Source organism: Podarcis pityusensis (genome assembly GCF_964106645.2).
Source record: "Podarcis pityusensis genome assembly, chromosome: 6".
Classification (NCBI taxonomy): domain Eukaryota; kingdom Metazoa; phylum Chordata; class Lepidosauria; order Squamata; family Lacertidae; genus Podarcis; species Podarcis pityusensis.
This window is the reverse complement of record NC_138030.1, coordinates 48,302,109-48,319,695: the sequence shown is the minus strand read 5'-3', so window position 1 is coordinate 48,319,695 and position 17,587 is coordinate 48,302,109. Positions and strand designations below refer to the sequence as shown.

At 46.7% G+C, this 17,587-nt stretch overlaps 1 protein-coding gene across 11 annotated transcripts; it reads right to left on the bottom strand.

Moving 5' to 3' along the window:
* Positions 1 to 6,875: 6,875 nt before the first annotated feature.
* On the bottom strand, positions 6,876 to 16,894 carry GPR61 (G protein-coupled receptor 61). Of its 11 annotated transcripts, none has more exons than XM_081010536.1 (3): positions 16,359 to 16,894; positions 11,802 to 11,928; positions 6,876 to 8,738 (listed from the first exon to the last, which is right to left on the bottom strand). In XM_081010536.1, the coding sequence occupies exon 3, from the start codon at positions 8,377 to 8,379 to the stop codon at positions 7,015 to 7,017; it is 1,365 nt and encodes a 454-aa protein (XP_080866662.1). In that variant the 5' UTR covers positions 8,380 to 8,738; positions 11,802 to 11,928; positions 16,359 to 16,894; the 3' UTR covers positions 6,876 to 7,014. The 11 variants fall into 11 exon arrangements, with proteins under 11 accessions (XP_080866662.1, XP_080866659.1, XP_080866663.1 ...); XM_081010533.1 differs by having other exon boundaries at positions 11,802 to 12,201; positions 16,373 to 16,894; XM_081010537.1 differs by having other exon boundaries at positions 16,373 to 16,894.
* Positions 16,895 to 17,587: the final 693 nt, after the last annotated feature.

Below are 17,587 nucleotides of genomic sequence, written 5' to 3'. Positions count from 1 at the left end.
TCTGGTAGCGAAAGCCTGTAAACATCTAAATGCATCAGAATAAAAGGCGGAGGTGCATCTCACAGTGTTTAACAGGCAACAGTTGGCTGTATTGTTCCAAGGGCCTTTCTGGAATTCGTAATTTACAGAAGGCGAGGGGAACCCATATTTTAGCTCAAGGGCCACATTCCCTCATAGACCACCTTCTGGGGGGTCACATGGGGCCAGAGTGAACATGACCAGAAGTAAAAGTGGGTGGAGCAATAGTACTTCCTAGCCACAAGAAAAGCAAAGGTTTCTGCACATACACCCACCCCTCTCCACTCTTCATCTAGGCAAGCAAAAGAATATATCCCATCTAAGCTAAAGTTCTCAAGGAGGGCATGGAGAGGGGCTTGTGAGTGTTGTGGCCTGGGAAGGGTGCTGAGGGCCAGGCAGAGAGGCCTAAAGGACTGCAGTTGCCTATCCCTGCATCAAATGAAAAGCTATGTCTATCCTGAAGGCTTGAACAATGGGCTGTGAATTTGGGCACAAGAAGCCAGTTAATAGGTATCTTTCCCATTTGTTTCTCACCCTTCCTAAATCCAGGGCCGGATTTAGATGAAGAGAGGCACTAGGCTACTCCACTTGTGAGCCCCCTCCCCCTCCTCCACCCTCACAACTAGAAGAAAATGGAAGAGTATTATATGCAAAATTGAGTGAAGCCAAGGATGATGATGGGTATTTAAAATTCTACAATTCACAATTTCTCCTCTAAAGGACATAAGATATTATTGTTAAATACCATGGTGATTTTAAAAAATGCATAAGGTTAACACTGAAAAAATTTTGCAATAACTGAACTTTGTAAACCTTTGTGGCCTGGGCAGGCCTGGAACTAGTTCCCATGTCCCATGTTCTTCTCTAAGAAATCAAGTTCAGCCTTCATAGAAGACATCTGAAGGCAGCCCTGTTTAGGGAAGCTTTTAATGTTTGATGTATTACAGTATTTTAATATTTTTTTGGAAGCCGCCCAGAGTGGTTGGGGAAGCCCAGCCAGATGGGTGGGGTATAAATAATAAATTATTCTTATTCTTATTCTTATTATGGCATTTAACCATGGCTCAGCATCCTCTGAGGTTAAACTTTGGACCTCTTGGAAGCTTGTATGGGCTTAAAAAAAAATATAAGACATTTTTAAACAAAAAGTTTTTTAGGTAAGCAACAAATAAATATAATAAACCAAATAAAAAATAAAGTAAATCCTGCAAGCATGAAGTCTGCCCATCATCCTGACCTCCCCCTGCCCCCAGTCATCAATGGGGTGGGAAGTGGCAGCCAGGATCAAAGAGTTGTGGCTGACCTTTCAAACAGTTGCTCTGCTCAGGTTGCCTCTCTAACAGGTATGGAAAGTTTCTTTCCTTCTCAGTTTTTGCATGGTAGAGTACGAGTATCTCTTCAGGGATCCTAGAGGCCACAAATTGCCCATAAGGTGAAAGGCCACTGGTTGACATAAAAAAGATTTTATTTTTTTATTGGTACCAGCAAAAGCCAACAAGTCCCTGGTACTGTGTCCCCAGGGAAAGTCATCAGGCACCTATTCGTTATTTTTGGGGCACGGGGTTAAGGCATTTGTTATTCGCTCGGGCGTCTTAAATCAAAGGGATTTATTAGATCTGATGAAAAAGGAAGCTATATTTTAAACCATGGGTAGGCAAACTAAGGCCTGGGGGCTGGATCTGGCCCAATCGCCTTCTACGTCCGGCCTACGATCGGTCCGGGAATCAGCATGTTTTTACATGAGTAGAATGTGTTGTTTTATTTAAAATGCATCTCTAGGTTATTTGTGGGGCATAGGAATTCGTTCATATTCCCCCCCCAAAATATATATATATAGTCCGGCCCCCCACAAGGTCTGAGGGACAGTGGACCGGCCCCCTGCTGAAAAAATTTGCTGACCCCTGTTTTAAACACTGTAACTGAGTTCTCCATCCTGATGTCTGATTCCGATGGCATCAGAAGGCATTTTTGTTTTAATTCTGCTTTTTGCACTATTTTCATTATGCAATTGCATTTTATTGTAAATCCCTGAGATCTATTTGTATAAAGGGTGATGTACAACTTTCTTAAACCATGCGGGTGGGGAATATTTTTCACTTTGAGGGTTCCATCCTCCCATAGGATAACTGGAGAGTCGCAGGACAACGGTGGGTGGCCCAGAGGCCAAAGTGTGTGGAGCGATGAATGCGAATCCTAACTTTGTACAGTAGGTTACATTTCAGTAATGCAAAAAATAGAGGTTATGACACCTTGGACTCAGCTACATAGCTGCAAATAAAACGTTTTAAATGTGTGGTAAAGTGCAATATACAAATGTGACACTAGATGGCAACAGTGAGCTACGAAAAATTCTGTGTATTTTTCAAAATGGTTTAAAAAAAAAAAAAGCATTTCACAGCGTTTTTTAATATGTATGTAGATTCCAACCTTCACGCAACACACACATCTCTCCATCCTCCATCCAGAGGCAAAGAGGCAAGAGGCAAAATTAAACACAGTTCAACGAGACATTCTAGCCTGGCAAAATCACTCAGGGAGGAAGCATAGCAAGGCCACTAAGAGCTGTGGTCAGGGGAGATGGGGCGTAACCTGAGGAGAGTCCTGAGAAGCAAATAAAGAGGCCTAGAGGAACTCATTTCACCACAACCCCATCCCTAACTTAGAGAAACTATAACTCTCTTCCTGTCTAACAAAACCTGGAAAAGAATTGGCTGTTGAAATAATGGGAAATGTACACATCCTAGATCTCAGCCAAGGCCCCAGTCAGACCATGCATTTAAAGCAGCATCATGCCACTTGAAACAGTCATGGCCTCCCCCAAAGAATTCTGGGAGCTGTAGTTTGTTAGGAGACCCCCTATTCCCTTCACAGAGCTACAGTTATCAGAGTGCTTTAGCAATCGAGCCCTCTTCACTGGAAACTCTAGCAAGTGTGATTGGCATTGGGGGGCCTCCTAACCACTTAGAGCATCCTGGATAACTACAGTTCCCAAGATTCTTTGGGGGGAGCCACAACTGTTTAAAGTGGCATACTACTTGAAAAGTATGGTGTGCCAACTTCCTCTGTCTCAAGACTCCCTGCTTCCCTCTGGCTGTACCTAGTAGACCCAGCAGCTTGCAAAACACTGCAGAGAGAAAGTGAAATGGAGAGAGAGAGAGAGAGAGAACATAATTTCCTCTAGAATAGGACTCCACAGGCTGCAGATTAAAAAAAAACTAATGCTCACCGCCAGCTTCAAGTCACACTGCTGGGGGAGCAGCATCAGATCTGGACGATGTTATCAGGATAGCCACTCTCCTAGCTGGAGCCCTTCGCTCAAGTTTCAGAAGGCGAGAGCCCATTGTTCACACACAGGCAGGGAGCAAATTTCATAATAAATAATCACTTTATTTGTGGCTCAAGGTTTCAACTGTCCTACATAAAAACTCCCTCCTTTTCTTGCGGGGTCAACCAATCGGAAAGCGTGATGGCAGGTGGCACCTTTGGTGCAGGCCAGAGGGAGAGCCGCTTCTGTGATCAGCTGCATACATTGTATGTATTTGAAGCACATGATCCCCCCCAAAAAACAAAAAATTCATAGGAACTGTAGTTTGTTAAGGAATGCTGGGAATTGTAGCTCTGGTGCGGCAATCTACAGTTCCCAGGATTTTTGGGGGGGTGGGTGGGGAGTGCTTTAAATGTATGGTGTAGATGTGACCACCAGCATGACACAGAGGACATGCCCCAAAGTCTCCATGATGGGAAGACTTCACCTTAGCCAAGATGTTGAGAATTCTGGATAGGGATAGACCAAATTTTGCAAGTTCACCTCTTCCTACCTCCCACCCGCCACATTTGCGCATTAAGAAAATTCTGTAGATTGGACAGATGGGCAAAACTTTACACAACACACACACAACTTTCTAACTGTGGTATTTGGATCTCCACCCACGCCCTGTCTGAACTGTTGAAGAGAAAGTGTTGTGGTAGAGGACGTGAAAGAAGAATGCGCATGTGCCACTGGGAGACATAAATGTGCACATGGAAGGGAGAAGTGAGCCAAGGAGGCCACAGCTGGGCTATGTGCCGGGTCCCCTGATCCTTGCCCTGTCCATCCCCCTTTAGGTTTGTGAGCCTTTAGATCTCAGGGCCCATGGTACCATTCATCAAACAAACACCATCTGTGAAAGCCCTGGGGAAGGGCTTCCACTTGCACAATGGAATGTCCCCTCCTTTCCTCCCCCCTCCAATTAGCCTGGGGGGAGGGGAGTCAAGAGAACCCCAAGAACATGCAGGAGGAGGGGGGAGGGGATTTTCCTTTCCAGCAAGCTGATATGCTTGCATAGATGGAACGTTTGCAATAGGGCAACCTTGAATTCCACCCCCTACGTTTTCTATGCGACAGCTGTAAGGACCGTATATCTATATATCTATATATGTAAACTGAAAGCTGAGATTGTGGAGTCTGAAAAAGATACAACACCAGATTCTTTACTAGAACGCAAGATGCCGTATCTCACAGTACAATCACATTCATGCAGAGATGGTTAGGCCACCAAAATATTCCCTCTGGTCACCGTCACAGGACCTTACATTGCCTACTGGGTTTGGCAGGCGTGCCTGAAGGCATCACGAGCTTTGGGTGCGGTTGTCATCCCCATTCCACACTCCCTGAGATGCCAGCGCTTCTGCTTGCTTAAGGGTGCTTGTGGAGTGTGTTGGTGCATCTGTGTGTTTTTGTGGCCCAGAAGGGAATCCCCATCTAGTCCACCTTAGAATATGATGTTTAGAAGCCTAGATTATAGGAAACTGTTGTTGATCAGTGGTCAGAAGCCAATAGAGCTGGACTAGAGGTAATTCACTAGGGAATTAAACAAAAAGTTTGCAGTGTGGTGGGTGGGTGGGCAGGCTTTAACAAACACACCTTTCTTTTCACCAAGGCCCCCTCAATAGGGAGGCTGGAGGGAGCAACAAATTCCTTGAAAAAAAGGGGGCAGTAGGATGAAAGCTGTTCTAAGACATTGCTTAATTTGAGCAGGGATGCGGGGGAAAGGCCTGTGTTTATTAGGTGTTTTCCAATTCAATTCTGAGATGGAATGATGTTGTACCTCTGTCAATGCCACCTCCAAACAAGTCTGACAGCATCACACCTAGTTTGACCGCTCTTGAACTGTATTGCTAGGAGGATCACTTCTAACAAAATTGGTGGTGCCAAATCAGACGTAATGCCTCTAAGAAGGAAGCATTGTGTCGTGTGTGTGTGTGTGTGTGTGTGTGTGTGTTTAAAACTGCCAGTGTCTTGGAACTGTGGCTGCTTTGCCAATTGCTAGTCCAGCTTCTGCTGGCCTGATTTCGTTCAGATGCTTTGGACTACAACCCCTGCCCCATCAGCTCCAGCCACCACAATAGTATTGGCTGGGGCTGATTGGAGTTGTGGTCCAAAACATCTGCAAAGAACCAAGCTGATGATGGGCAGCAGGGCATCGGTGAGCATGCCACTCACCCACAAATCTCTGCATCTGGAAGCATCCCAAGCGGAACATCAATCTTAATCAGGAGGTGTGAAGGATGGGACAGGAGGTAGGGAATAGATAGGGAGCTGAGGGACGATGACACTCAATTCACCTTGCAGTCTGGACACAGCAAGACCCCTAGGCCCAACTTTTAATCAATTGCTTGGTAGACTGTGTGGGAGGAAGAAGGCAGTTAATGATCAGGCTCCCTGCTGATTCTGGGAAATATTACATGTACTGGGCCATCATCATCATCAATAAAACCTTTTCTAAGCTTGAGTTCCTAGATGTTGTTGAACTGCAACACCCATCATCCCCAGCCAACAGGGAGCAAGGTCAGGGGTGATGGGAATTGTAGTCCGACAAGAATTTGAGGATCCAAGATGGAGGAGGCAGATGTACATGACAGCCCAATTGGTCCACCAGCATGACATGCCTTCCCACCCCACCCCCTACAGAAACACATGGGGAGTCTAGTGGGACAGGCTGCTAGGGAGAGGAGGCAGTGGGCCTCTGCGTGCTCCATGCATCAAGACCCTTTGCCTCCACGCCACAGCCATCTTTTGCAAGAGCCCTTACATTTTCAAACTAGCAAACTCAGTAAGACAGGTGGCATTTACTTTCCCTTACAGAAGTCAGTGGCTTTGGATGACTGAAGACCCAGGTCAAGTGATGCAAAGCCTGGCTTCTGTCGCTGACCTTGAAATTGCCAGTGTCTGGTTCACTTTCTGCCATAGAGCACGTTCCCCGTGCTTCACTGACTTCGGCAACAGAAAGGAAATACAGTCCTTCAGAGCTAAACGTTCCTAGTAGGACACCAAAATGGTTCTTTAAAATCTTCCTCCATCATAAAGGTCAGTTGTTCTGCCACAGCTGCCTCCATCCACCCCTGCATGGCTCAGTCATGTGGGGCCCCAAGAACAATGGGCAACCTCACTCCATCCTTTGAGTTAAGGACACCAGCTTAACAGAAGATAAATTAAGGGAGGGATCCCTGCTTGCAGGCCCTTTGTTCTTCAACAGGGCTAACTTCCCCCACACAGAAGTTCATAGCAAATGATAACATTGCTAGGTGGCAGCTATCAAATAAACTTTTGTAAACTGGCAGGGGGTATGGATGGATGCTGCTGGACTCCAACTCCCATCAGCCCTTGCCAGCATGGCCAGTGGTCAGAGATGCTGAGAGTTGTAGTCCAGCAACATCTGGAGGATGTCAGGTTCCCCATCCCCGAGACAGATGGAAACTTCTGGAAGTCTTGAAACATGAGGCTGCTTCTGACTCCAACCCTTAAGAACGAGTTGAAATGCAAGTGGGAAGAGCAGTTACCATCAAACGGAATGAAATGACTGAGATACTAGTAGGAGCTGTTTCTTGGAGCGATAAGTTCCCAAATGCCATGGTTGTATTTATTAAGTGCTCCCAGTCTCCCCCGCCCTTCATCAGCTGTTATGTTCTGCATTATTTCACACACCAATGAAACTAGATTGTCAAGTGCAAAAAGAGCTACAACTCAGGTTTGGGTGAACGTGCAGCCCTGATGTAGCTGTCGGATACAGTGATGTCACTGTTCATGTGCTGGTCCAGGAACTCCGAGGTCTCTTCTGCAATTTGACCTGGGATCCGGAAATCAATGGTCGGCTGGTCCCTTTTAGGGCTAGGATGGGTAAGAGTGTTTCTGGCCTCAGCATTGCAACCCGTCCCTTGTAGGAACTGCAAGAAGTTCTCCTCAATGGAGCCTTCTCTGCTGGGTAACCTGAGGTCTTCCTCTGGTGGCTGCTTGAAGAAACAAGTGAGGTGCTTACTCAGCTCTCCTCGGATCTGTCGATTGAGGCACCCGTAAAAGAAAGGATTGGAGGTGAAGGAAAAGTAGCCAATCCAAGTAACCACATTCTCTGTCTGCCGGCCGGGGAAATGGGAGCTCAGCACAGAGTAGAGATGAAAGGAGAAGTATGGCAGCCAACAGAAGAGGAATTGGCCCCCCACGGCCAGGAGGATGATGACAGCTTTCCCACCCCCAAACGTCCTCTGAGGGGTAGTCCGAGGGGCTCCTGAACTAGTCACCATAGTGGATCTACTGCTAAGGGATTCTGACCGCTGCCGAGGGGTCTCCATCCAAGTGGGGAGTGGGCCATGGTGCATGGCAGCCACTCTGGCCACTTTGAACATGCTGCAGTAGACAACCAGAATGATGAGGACAGGCAGGAGGAAGTAGAAAAGAGCAAAGAAAGCCACAAAGAATTTGCAGTAGGCACTCCGACTCCACTGCAAGGTGCAGCTCTGTCCCCCATAGGCTGCTGAACTACTGGCACGGTCTTGGGAGAGCCAGCCCAGGATAGGGATGATGGACATGACCACAGCCTTGATCCAGACACCAACCAGGACACAGACAACCAGGCCCACAGTCATTTTCACCTCGTAGCGCATGGGGTGCACCACATAGTAGTAGCGCTCAACGTTAATGGCCGAGATGGAGAGGATGCACATGGTGATGAAGCAGACGCTCAAGAACAGGTAGATGTGGCATATGGCATCCCCAAAGGCCGTGCCGTCAAAGAAGGCTGAGCTGGACAGCATAGCCAGAGGCATCAGGGTGACGGCAGCCAGGAGATCCACCAGGCAGAGGTGGAACACAAAGACGAACTTCCTCAGTGCAGGTGTCTTGATGATGACCGTCATAATGGCTACATTGCCTACAATGGCTGTCAAGTCAATCAAGAGCATGAAGAAGAGGCCCACAGACTCAGAGGCCACATCTCTGGTCTTGGTGTCGAGGCTGGAATTGAGGAGCAGAGAGCTCTGGCTTGTCTGCAGCAGCCTCCTGATCCTGGCGGAATTCCGCACCCACTGGGTGGGGAGAGAAGGCTCCATGGAGAATAGCACCTCCCTTCACAAGTCCATCACCCATCCTATTCTGGGTCCCCAGGGAGTGATCAGAGAGAATCGACAGTGGCCGTGGAGAAGGAGCAACCCCAAACCCTGGAATCACATTCTTGCCCGTGTTAAGAGCAGAGCAGGAAAAGGGCTCTTATGTCTCCCGTTGCCATTCAGTTCTGTACGCCATTATGTTCTTAATTAAACACAGCCATTTTGCACCTCATTTTGATTGTGCTTCTTTAGATAGAATATCATGGCACTGCAAGAGGACCGTGGGATTGGTTCTCGTGATGGAGAAGGGTCTCATTTTGCTGCATCTCATGACAGGCTTTCCCCCAGGCAAATGTCAGCACCTACAAAGAAACACAATTACAGATTAATGGCTTTGTCAGCCAAAGAGAAAGTCCTGAGATAGGTCTTGTTAAGTTCACATGGTGGTTCTTTGATAAATCCCTAAACAACAAAGAAGACCTTTTCAGTTTGCTCCCACATTTCAGGGTACTGTGCAAGGAAGCTTATTTGCTTTCAGAGACCAGTGTGGATTAAGTAATCCTGCAGGTGCAGCCTATGCACTGCAAAGGCTTAGCATTGAAATAGCACTTACAACCCCTGCTGTTAGCTGCATATGAAATACCCTAGTTCTGATGGTATCTAATCACAGAGCAGGTTATGAGACCCCTTTCCTAGGGGGCTTTTTACAGCTCACTTTCTTTGACCAATGAACATGCCATTTCTACTCATCAGTTACAAGCGATCCAGGTTTCTCCCTCCCCAAGTTGCTTTTCTACTGCAGCACTATACCTCAAACTGCAATTTGCTGCTACTGAGAAAATGTAGTTTTACCACCATTACTGAGAGTGGTTATGCAAGGCCTATAGGTGCTTATTGCAGCCATTCTCAGACTGTGAGCTCCATTCAGATAATTCACAGAAAGGTAGAGGGAAAGCAGATATAACAGCCCCGAGATTGATTTTCTCCTTCTTTTGACAATGCAGAATAGAGGCTGTTTTGACCAGATCTCTAACCTACATCCCATGGATTTCATAATACAGTGCTGGAGCAACATTCTAATTTCCCCTTACAGGAGAAAAAACTATAAATACTTAAAAGAGCCCTTCTTAGCAGCCTGGACTAGCACACATGCACACACATACCACCTGTGATTTTCATGTTATAGCACTAGTCCTTGTGATGATGCTGGCATTGAAGAAGGGGGAAAAGTACAGTGGTACCTCGGTTTAAGAAAAGACCTGTTATGAACAATTTGATTTATGAACTCCGCAAAACCCAAAGTAGTGTCCCGGTTTGCAAACTTTTCCTTGGTCTACGAATGGAAGCCGAACGGTAGAAGGCCACCGGTAGTGGGACTTCTGGAATGGATTAAGTTCCTAAACTGAGGTACCACTGTAGCTAATTAAGGGGTGCAATGAGATTTCCACCATGTTTCAAATGGCCCATGTGCTGGCCTATTGGATAGTGCCTATGATGCAAATTATGATAGCTTACACATGACATTTTTAAAAACACTTTACTAAATAAGCACTCACGTGCTTTACAGGTCTGGGATGGGAGCATTCATTCAATGTCTGTAAATTAGAGCAGCCTTTCCCTCCCACGGCTGTTGTGCCATCTCTCCTGAACACCCCTTTATTTATGTTGCATTTATTTGTCCGTTTCCAGAAGAAAATGTCTCACGGTGACTCACAAATCCATAAATCACAAAACAACGGCGATCATTTAAAACCAGATACATAAGGAAAATGCAATAAAGCAAAGACGTTCTAGAAGTGCTCCAGTACTTTTTACATCTCACTTTCTTTGACCAATAAACATGTCGTTTCCACTCATCAGATCTTACCCCACACTACTAAAAGAGTGACACTATGAAAGAGGTCAGACTATGAAAGAGATCAGAAATAAAACCACAGTTTGACCTCAACTGAAAGTCTGGGATGTCTATACCATTTTGTTTCTATAAACAAAGTGGGGGCAAATACAGACATGGCTGCTCCTTTGCAGCAGAGTTCAATCCCTCTGCCTATAATAGATAGAATGAAAAATGCCCTATTAAAGAATCATAGGTGTGTAGTGGAATAAAGGCATAGAACCAAGCAGCAATAAACACGAATATACCCAGGCAGTGCAAAAAGCAACCTCTGAGGTCTGGGGGAGACTAACTGTGGCTCAGATCCTCTGCTAGGCCAAGAAATCTTCTGTGCCCAGCAATGCACAGGTGTGGACCAGAGGGGGCATATGAAATGGGTAGGCCAATGTCACGGCCCCCAAACCTGCTCTCCCACATTACCTTAAGGAAGACACAAATGATGAGAAAATATAGGTGCATGGAAGGCTGAGCACCTCCCCCTGGGCTCTTCTGGCCAGAGGACCTAACTCTTCTGCCCTCCTCAGACTCAGAGGATGCACCTTCTCCCTCAATAACATTTCCTTTGTTTACACAGCATGGAAGTCATCACCTGTGGAATTGGACAACCAGCTCCACAAGGAACTATAGTGTAGGTCTTGCCAGAAAACATAATGCCTCAAGGTCCCAGCTCTTGACTGAGGCTAACTTCACAAGCACACGATATATCTAAAGCACATTTGAAGTGCATTGCTTCCCCAAAGAACCCTGGGAACTATAGTTTGCCCATCACAGTCCTATAGCTCCCAGTACCCTGACCTGAGTAAACTACAGTTCCCATGATTGATTGATTATTTTGGTGGGGGGGGAGAGAGAGCAATGTGCTTTAAACATACGGTGTGGATCCAACAAATATTGTCAACTAGCAAGGTCCACTGGGAGCTGTCCAGGGTCCTGACCTGTCTTTTGCTTCCACCACAAGCCCAGGACAGCTGGGAGGGCTGGTTCCTGCAGCTGTTCTACAGCAGAGTGCCTGCTAGTGGTGTATTCTGCTTTCTTTCCACAACATGTTCTTCTAAGTTGATGGGTGTGGCACAGACGTCCTGTGCAGGTGAGACAAGATGGGTGGGGGGTGGAACTTCCCCCTTGGACATTGATGGGTGCACAAGATCATGGCTGTCCTGCTTGGCTGGTTATCTGGCTGCCACCATGTGCTCTTCTCCCTTGTCAGTATTAAGCTGCCCCACTTCTCGCACCCACCCACAGATTGGCTAAGTTGCCCCATCTCATGCTGCAAACTAGATAGCTGCATGCAAGAGAGGGGGAGTCTGCAAGGCCCCTGCCCCCCAACCTCTAGCAAACACAGGGGAAACACACACAGCATGGTAGTGGTGTTTATTGCACAGTCAGGGATGGGGCAGATTTTGAAAGGTAAAGACAGATGTCTGGCCTTGATGGTCAGATGCTCCAGCAGGGTTCTTGTGCTGAGGGCAGTTGCAGGACAGCAGACAAAGTGTCCCCCACAGCTTGGTGTCCATACTACAGATAGCATCACCTGTTGGCTGACCAGCGGCCATGGAGCTTGCCAGGGCACAGGAGCCTGTCCGGTGTGAGTATATTGACGGGTGCTGTTGGACTTCCTTCACAGCCTGCATGGGATGGGGCAGTCCCATCCACTATGCCTGTGGAGAGCAAGAGGAGACATGGAATCAGCAAGCAACAAGCAGAGATCAGCAACTGGAGGGTTAGAGCAAGAGGCTTTGGATGAGATGCAGTCTTCGCACATGGCAAACGGGATGAGGGGAGATATTGGAGGCTGCTGCTGTTGCAGTTAGTACATTATCACAGCATTTCCCTGCTTACCTACATGCAGAACTCTGACCTGGCTACCCCAGCTGTTGAGTGGAGTTGGCTGTCTCTGTTTGAAATTCCAAGGCGACGTCTCTGTTGGGGTTCTAGGCAGAGGAGTATTAGCTTAGGTTTCCATCTGTGTTGCAAGGTCAGCTGTCTATGCAAAATGCTCCTTTTATGTGCATAGCACCCTTTCTGCCTCACCCTTGTGAGCAATAAGTGTGTACACCATGTACACCTGGGGACAGAGGGATATAATCCCATGCCACCTGAGGCCACATCTGTACCATGAATAGTAAAGCACTGTTATGCCACATTAATCAGTCACGGCTCCCCTCCCCAAAGAATCCTGGGAATTGTAGTTTAAGGGCATGGAGACTTGTTAGAAGACCTCTATTCCCCACACAGAGCTACAATTCCCAGAGTTCCCTGGGAAGAGAGACTTATTATTAAACCACACTGGGTATTGTACCTCTGCAACCGGAATAAGGGGCCTTCTAACAATGCTCAGCACTCTTTACAAAAGTCCATTCCCAGGATTCTTCGGGGGAAGCCATGACCTTTAAAGTGGCATAGTAGTGCTTTGAATCATCAACTCGTATAGTATAGAATCAAACATATAGTGCAGAAATGGTTTGAGTTACGGACTTCCTTTGTGGGGTTCATAGCCCTCCCTGTGGAAAGCATCCCATCAGATGCCAATGGGATAAAGAACTAAACAACTTTTAGAAGACATCTGAAGGCAGTCCTGTTATCGGGAAGTTGTTAATGTTTGATTATTTATTATATTTTCATATGTGCTGGGAGCTGCCCAGAGTGGCTGGGGAAACCCAGCAAGATGGGCATAGTATAAATAATAAAATTAATATTATAGTGATGTGCCTTGATTGCATGGCATACCTGAGTACAGTTAGGGATGGGGGACCAAATTTCTCAGGTTCCCATGAAGGCTGACCTACTCTGAATCTGTCATAAGTTGCATCTTCAGTACTGTCCTTCTTGGGACATTTGCCCTCTCAGGGAGCAAGAAGCCAACCTGCTAGCTGGTCCACCCCATTCCACGTATACTTGCTCTACAGTTGTGAACTGTTAGATCAAAATAAGCAGACTACCATTTACATGACATGCAAAGAGTAGGTCTACAGAGCATGCTAGTGATCAAATGGTTAGTGAAAGCCAAATCTATGGGGTTGTACAACCCCACAAAAACATGTTGGGTATTTTTTAACATCATTTTATTGATTTTTTTTTCTTATTTGACAAATACATCCACCGAAAACAATAAAATAACACAGAGCCTCACATGCTCTACCCATGTTATTCATTTCAAAACAGCCGTACCACCCAGCTTACTCATATTTATATATTAAATGCCACACATCTTAATTTTGATGTGTCATAAAATTAACTCCCGAATAATATAATTTTCAGAAGTTCAAAATGAGATATATCTGCCACTCTTGAAGTTGTTAGATAACAGGAGGAGAAAAAGAAAGCCAAGTGCTCTTACTAGGCCAGTGGGCGGTATTTGAGAATATGCTGCGGAATTAGGTATAAATGAAGCTCATGCCAACAGTGGGTCCACATACAGACCGATGCACAATCTACTTATGATTAATTACGTTTGTTTCAGTCAATGCAGCCTCTCTAAAGCCAGTGAAAACAAGTCAACCCTTTCAAGTTATGGATCAGGCCCCCACAATAATAATTTAGCACTCTTAAAACATCTGCAGTTGGAAAGTATGTGGTGGGAATCTTAAGTCAGCTGATAAAATCTCAGCACAAACCTCCATCAAGCAGAGTGAGCCAGTGGGGCTGGTCATTATGAGCAGGAGAAAATAAAAATAAAAATAAGGAATTCTGTAGACAGAAGACAACTAATATGAGAACTAATCTTTGTATTGTTGAGTCCTGGGACACTCAGAAATAAGAATCTCAATACAGACTAAGCTTTGGAGATATAGTTTTATCCTGAAGTTTCTTCCTTCGTATTTTGGGGTGTGCTTCAATCGCATTGCAGTAAATTCGGGTTGCACAAGTATAGGTGATAGGGTGGTCTTGCAAAAGTTTAGACGTCTTGTGATGATGATATATTAATTTTATATACCACCCTTTATCTAAGAGTTACAGGGCGGTTTACAGTATAAGTGTCAAGGAAAGTGATGGACAGAAAACACAGTGTGGGACAACTCTTTGTTTGTCTCTCTGCACGCAAATCAAGATGAATGCTCAATAAACAGGTTGTCCGGAAGCACCCTAGAAGTTCTTCCTTCCAGAATTCCCTTTGCCCTGCCAATCTAGTTTAAGTCCTGTGATAGACTAGCCTATGCTTAGTCCAGGGCATTCTGGAAATCCTGACCAAGGAATGGATATGCCACAACCATTATACCAATGAATCTGGTTCAGAAGTAAAACATTCAGTTTTCCTAAACAGATTTCCTTATCCATTTGACCCCAAGAGTTCTTCTGTGCCCCCACACATGGGATTTCCATGTGCCTCAAATCCATATCAAGAGCCATAAGAGCGCACGACTTACCCTCCTGAGTTGCATAGAAACAGGAAACTTCAAGGACTGTGTTGCAACCCAGAAAGCACCTTCCCCCTGCACACCAACTCAACAAATGGGCTTGAAACATAGCACTGGGATTGAAGTTAAAAAAGCACCTGGCTGGTGATAATAGTTTTGACTTGATCCCAAATAATGCAAGCAAAGTCATCTGTGTTCAGCATAGCTCTGCTACACCCATACAGGCACAATAGCTGAAGCAAGGGAACATCTAGTGTGTGGTCTGCTGCCTGCTCACCTAGTTCAGTGCTCCTCTGAAGCATTCCATGGTTGCAATGACCACTTGGGGGACATGGCATTATTGGACAGATCCTGCCCGGTGTGGCAGCTCCTCATTCCTTTCAGCGTCGCCATCAGAGGGGGACTTTGGGGCAGACGTTTCATCACCCACTTGGCAGCATGAACGGGAGGTCCCACCCAAGGACGTATCGTGGGTTGCGGGTGTCTGGAGCAGGGCAAGTGCTGCCCTGGGCAGCAGTCAGTCCCTTTGCTGGCCAGGGTCTAATCAAGGGAGTCTGTCCTTGCAAACAAGCTCCAACCTAGGAGCAGAGATAAGTCAGAGAAACGCTCAGCCAGGAGCGCCACTGTGTTGCCTCACCCTCCTGTCCTTGCAACTCTGGGCAATGCACATGACTCAGGCACTGCTTTTCTGCCTTCCTCTTCCTCCTGCCCTCCTTTTTGGGTGACTGTTGCACCCTCTCCCTCTCAGCCAGCACAAGGGTGGGGTGTGGGTGGGTGTCCCTTCACCAGCCACAAGTAGTAGCAGGTGCCACCACTGTCCAAGCCCTGAAGGCCCAGCTGGGGCTTGGCTTGCCTCCCCATGGCTCCAGCCTTGATGGAGGAACCTGTTGTGGGGGCACTTGGTTGTGCCCCCTCCAAAATTTGCACCTGGGACCACGGCCCTCCTGGCCCACCCTTGCTATGCCACTGGTCCCACCCCAAACACAGCAGAGCTGGCTTGCCACATTTTGAAGTAAGCAATGAGTGACACCTTGCTGTCTAAAGCTCTGTGGGACCATGAAGTCCAGGTCTAAAATGACTGAACTCCTCTTCTTCCCCATCTCTTCTCTTGTCTCATGCAGCATCTTCCTTCTACAGAGCAAAGAGGCATGGAAGCTGCAAGCCTGCTCTGTGATGTCTGCCCTGATCAGACCATGAAAAGAAGAGTCTGTATCCCACTGCATATCTACGTCCAACCATAGACATTTGGCCTTCTCCCTCGAATTGCCAGATGACCTTTCATTGATAGGATGCCCCTTTAAGAAAAAAGTACTGCTCTTTATCTCATCATTGCACATCATAGGTTTCCCTCATTCCCATACTTCACACTTTCACATGTATGCTCCATATTTCAGGAAATGAACGGCCCGAATCTCTGAAATGCTTACCTGGCATGCCTCCTGATTCAGAAGCGATTACACAGGTAGGTGCAGCTCTATATAGCCACCCGACAGGATCTGCTCTGTCTAGAAGAGACACCCACTCTCTCACACATAGACCAACACCCTCCTCCCCAATTCCTGCTCACATGGGTTTCTGCTGTGCTGCCTTCAGCCTTGCAAGACAAAGAGCTCCCAAGTGCTGGACTTTTAATTTCTTTCAATGGAAATATCAACAGACAGTTTCCCACCCTGGGGGAGGAGGAGGCTGCTGCTCCTGCTGCCCACACCCTCCTCCTGCTGGGTCCTCCTTACCTTGAGCTACCCACCTGTCCAGTGCTTGGAGACCCACCTTACTACCAGTAGGCCTCAGCTTGTGCCAGGAGGGAGGAGAGCAAGGATCTTGCAATCGGAGGGGAATCAAGGCTGGTCCTGTTCATTCCTCTGCCCTACTGCTGGCAGATTAGCTCCTAGTTTCACATGCAAGAAGGAGCCTACCTGCAAAGCTCAGGATCTCGTTGCTCTTTCCATTTAAGTGCATACATAGATTTGAGTCCCCATGTTTCGCCTCCCCGGTGCTTATGCCTATATCCATCTCAGCTTCTTGGGGAGAATGGACTGGCTATATGCTTTTCTTCCACCGAACAACACATACTAGGCACCTGGGCGATAGGAAAGCACTGGCAATAACCTACCCTAGAAGTCTGCATGCTGCTGCCTGGCTACACAGTTGCCTATTCCCTTCTCTCTAATCCAGACTTCAGTTCTCATACCTTCCCTGTGCAGGCTTCCAGCATACTGGGTACCTCTCTGCTGCTTCTCCTCCACTGTAGCTGATGCACAGATCCACTGCAGTGAAGGGTGAGAGGCAGCCAGAAGCTTGGAGAGTGTGTCAGCTTCTGGGTCCTAGAAGCCTCCTCATTCCTGTTTCAGGATTCCAGGTTTTCCATGTGCATGGCCTGATATTCCAAAAGGGTAAGTAGGGATACAAAGTCCCAACTTTAGAAATGCTCGAGGGCGGCTAAAGCATCCCCTCTCTGGTTGTCTTTCATTGGTTCGTGAAGACATTTTAAAAATTAGCAGGATTTTTGCCTTGCTAAGTACCTGATGTTTCATTTCCAGCTTGTATTTCATCTGTGATCGCTGTCTCTGTCGTATCTGTTGTAGTTTTATTTAATGCATTGCTTCATTATATGGTGTTGCAAGCTGCCCTGAGCAGTGCATAGGTATTAGAAGGGCAGGATGGAAATTTCTATACAAATACAGTGGTACCTCGGGTTACAGACGCTTCAGGTTGCAGACGCTTCAGGTTACAGACTCAGTTAACCCAGAAATAGTACCTCGGGTTAAGAACTTTGCTTCAGGATGAGAACAGAAATCGCGCAGCAACGGTGCGGCAGCAGTTGGAGGCCCCATTAGCTAAAGTGGTGCCTCAGGTTAAGAACAGTTTCAGGTTAAGAACAGACCTCAAGAACGAATTAAGTTCTTAACCCAAGGTACCACTGTAAGTAAAAAAGATCCAGCTGTAGCTCTCAGAAACCACT

Excerpts from the sequence above, each read along its gene's own strand:
- GPR61 (XM_081010536.1), bottom strand. The coding sequence starts at position 8,379 with ATGGAGCCTTCTCTCCCCACCCAGTGGGTGCGGAATTCCGCCAGGATC.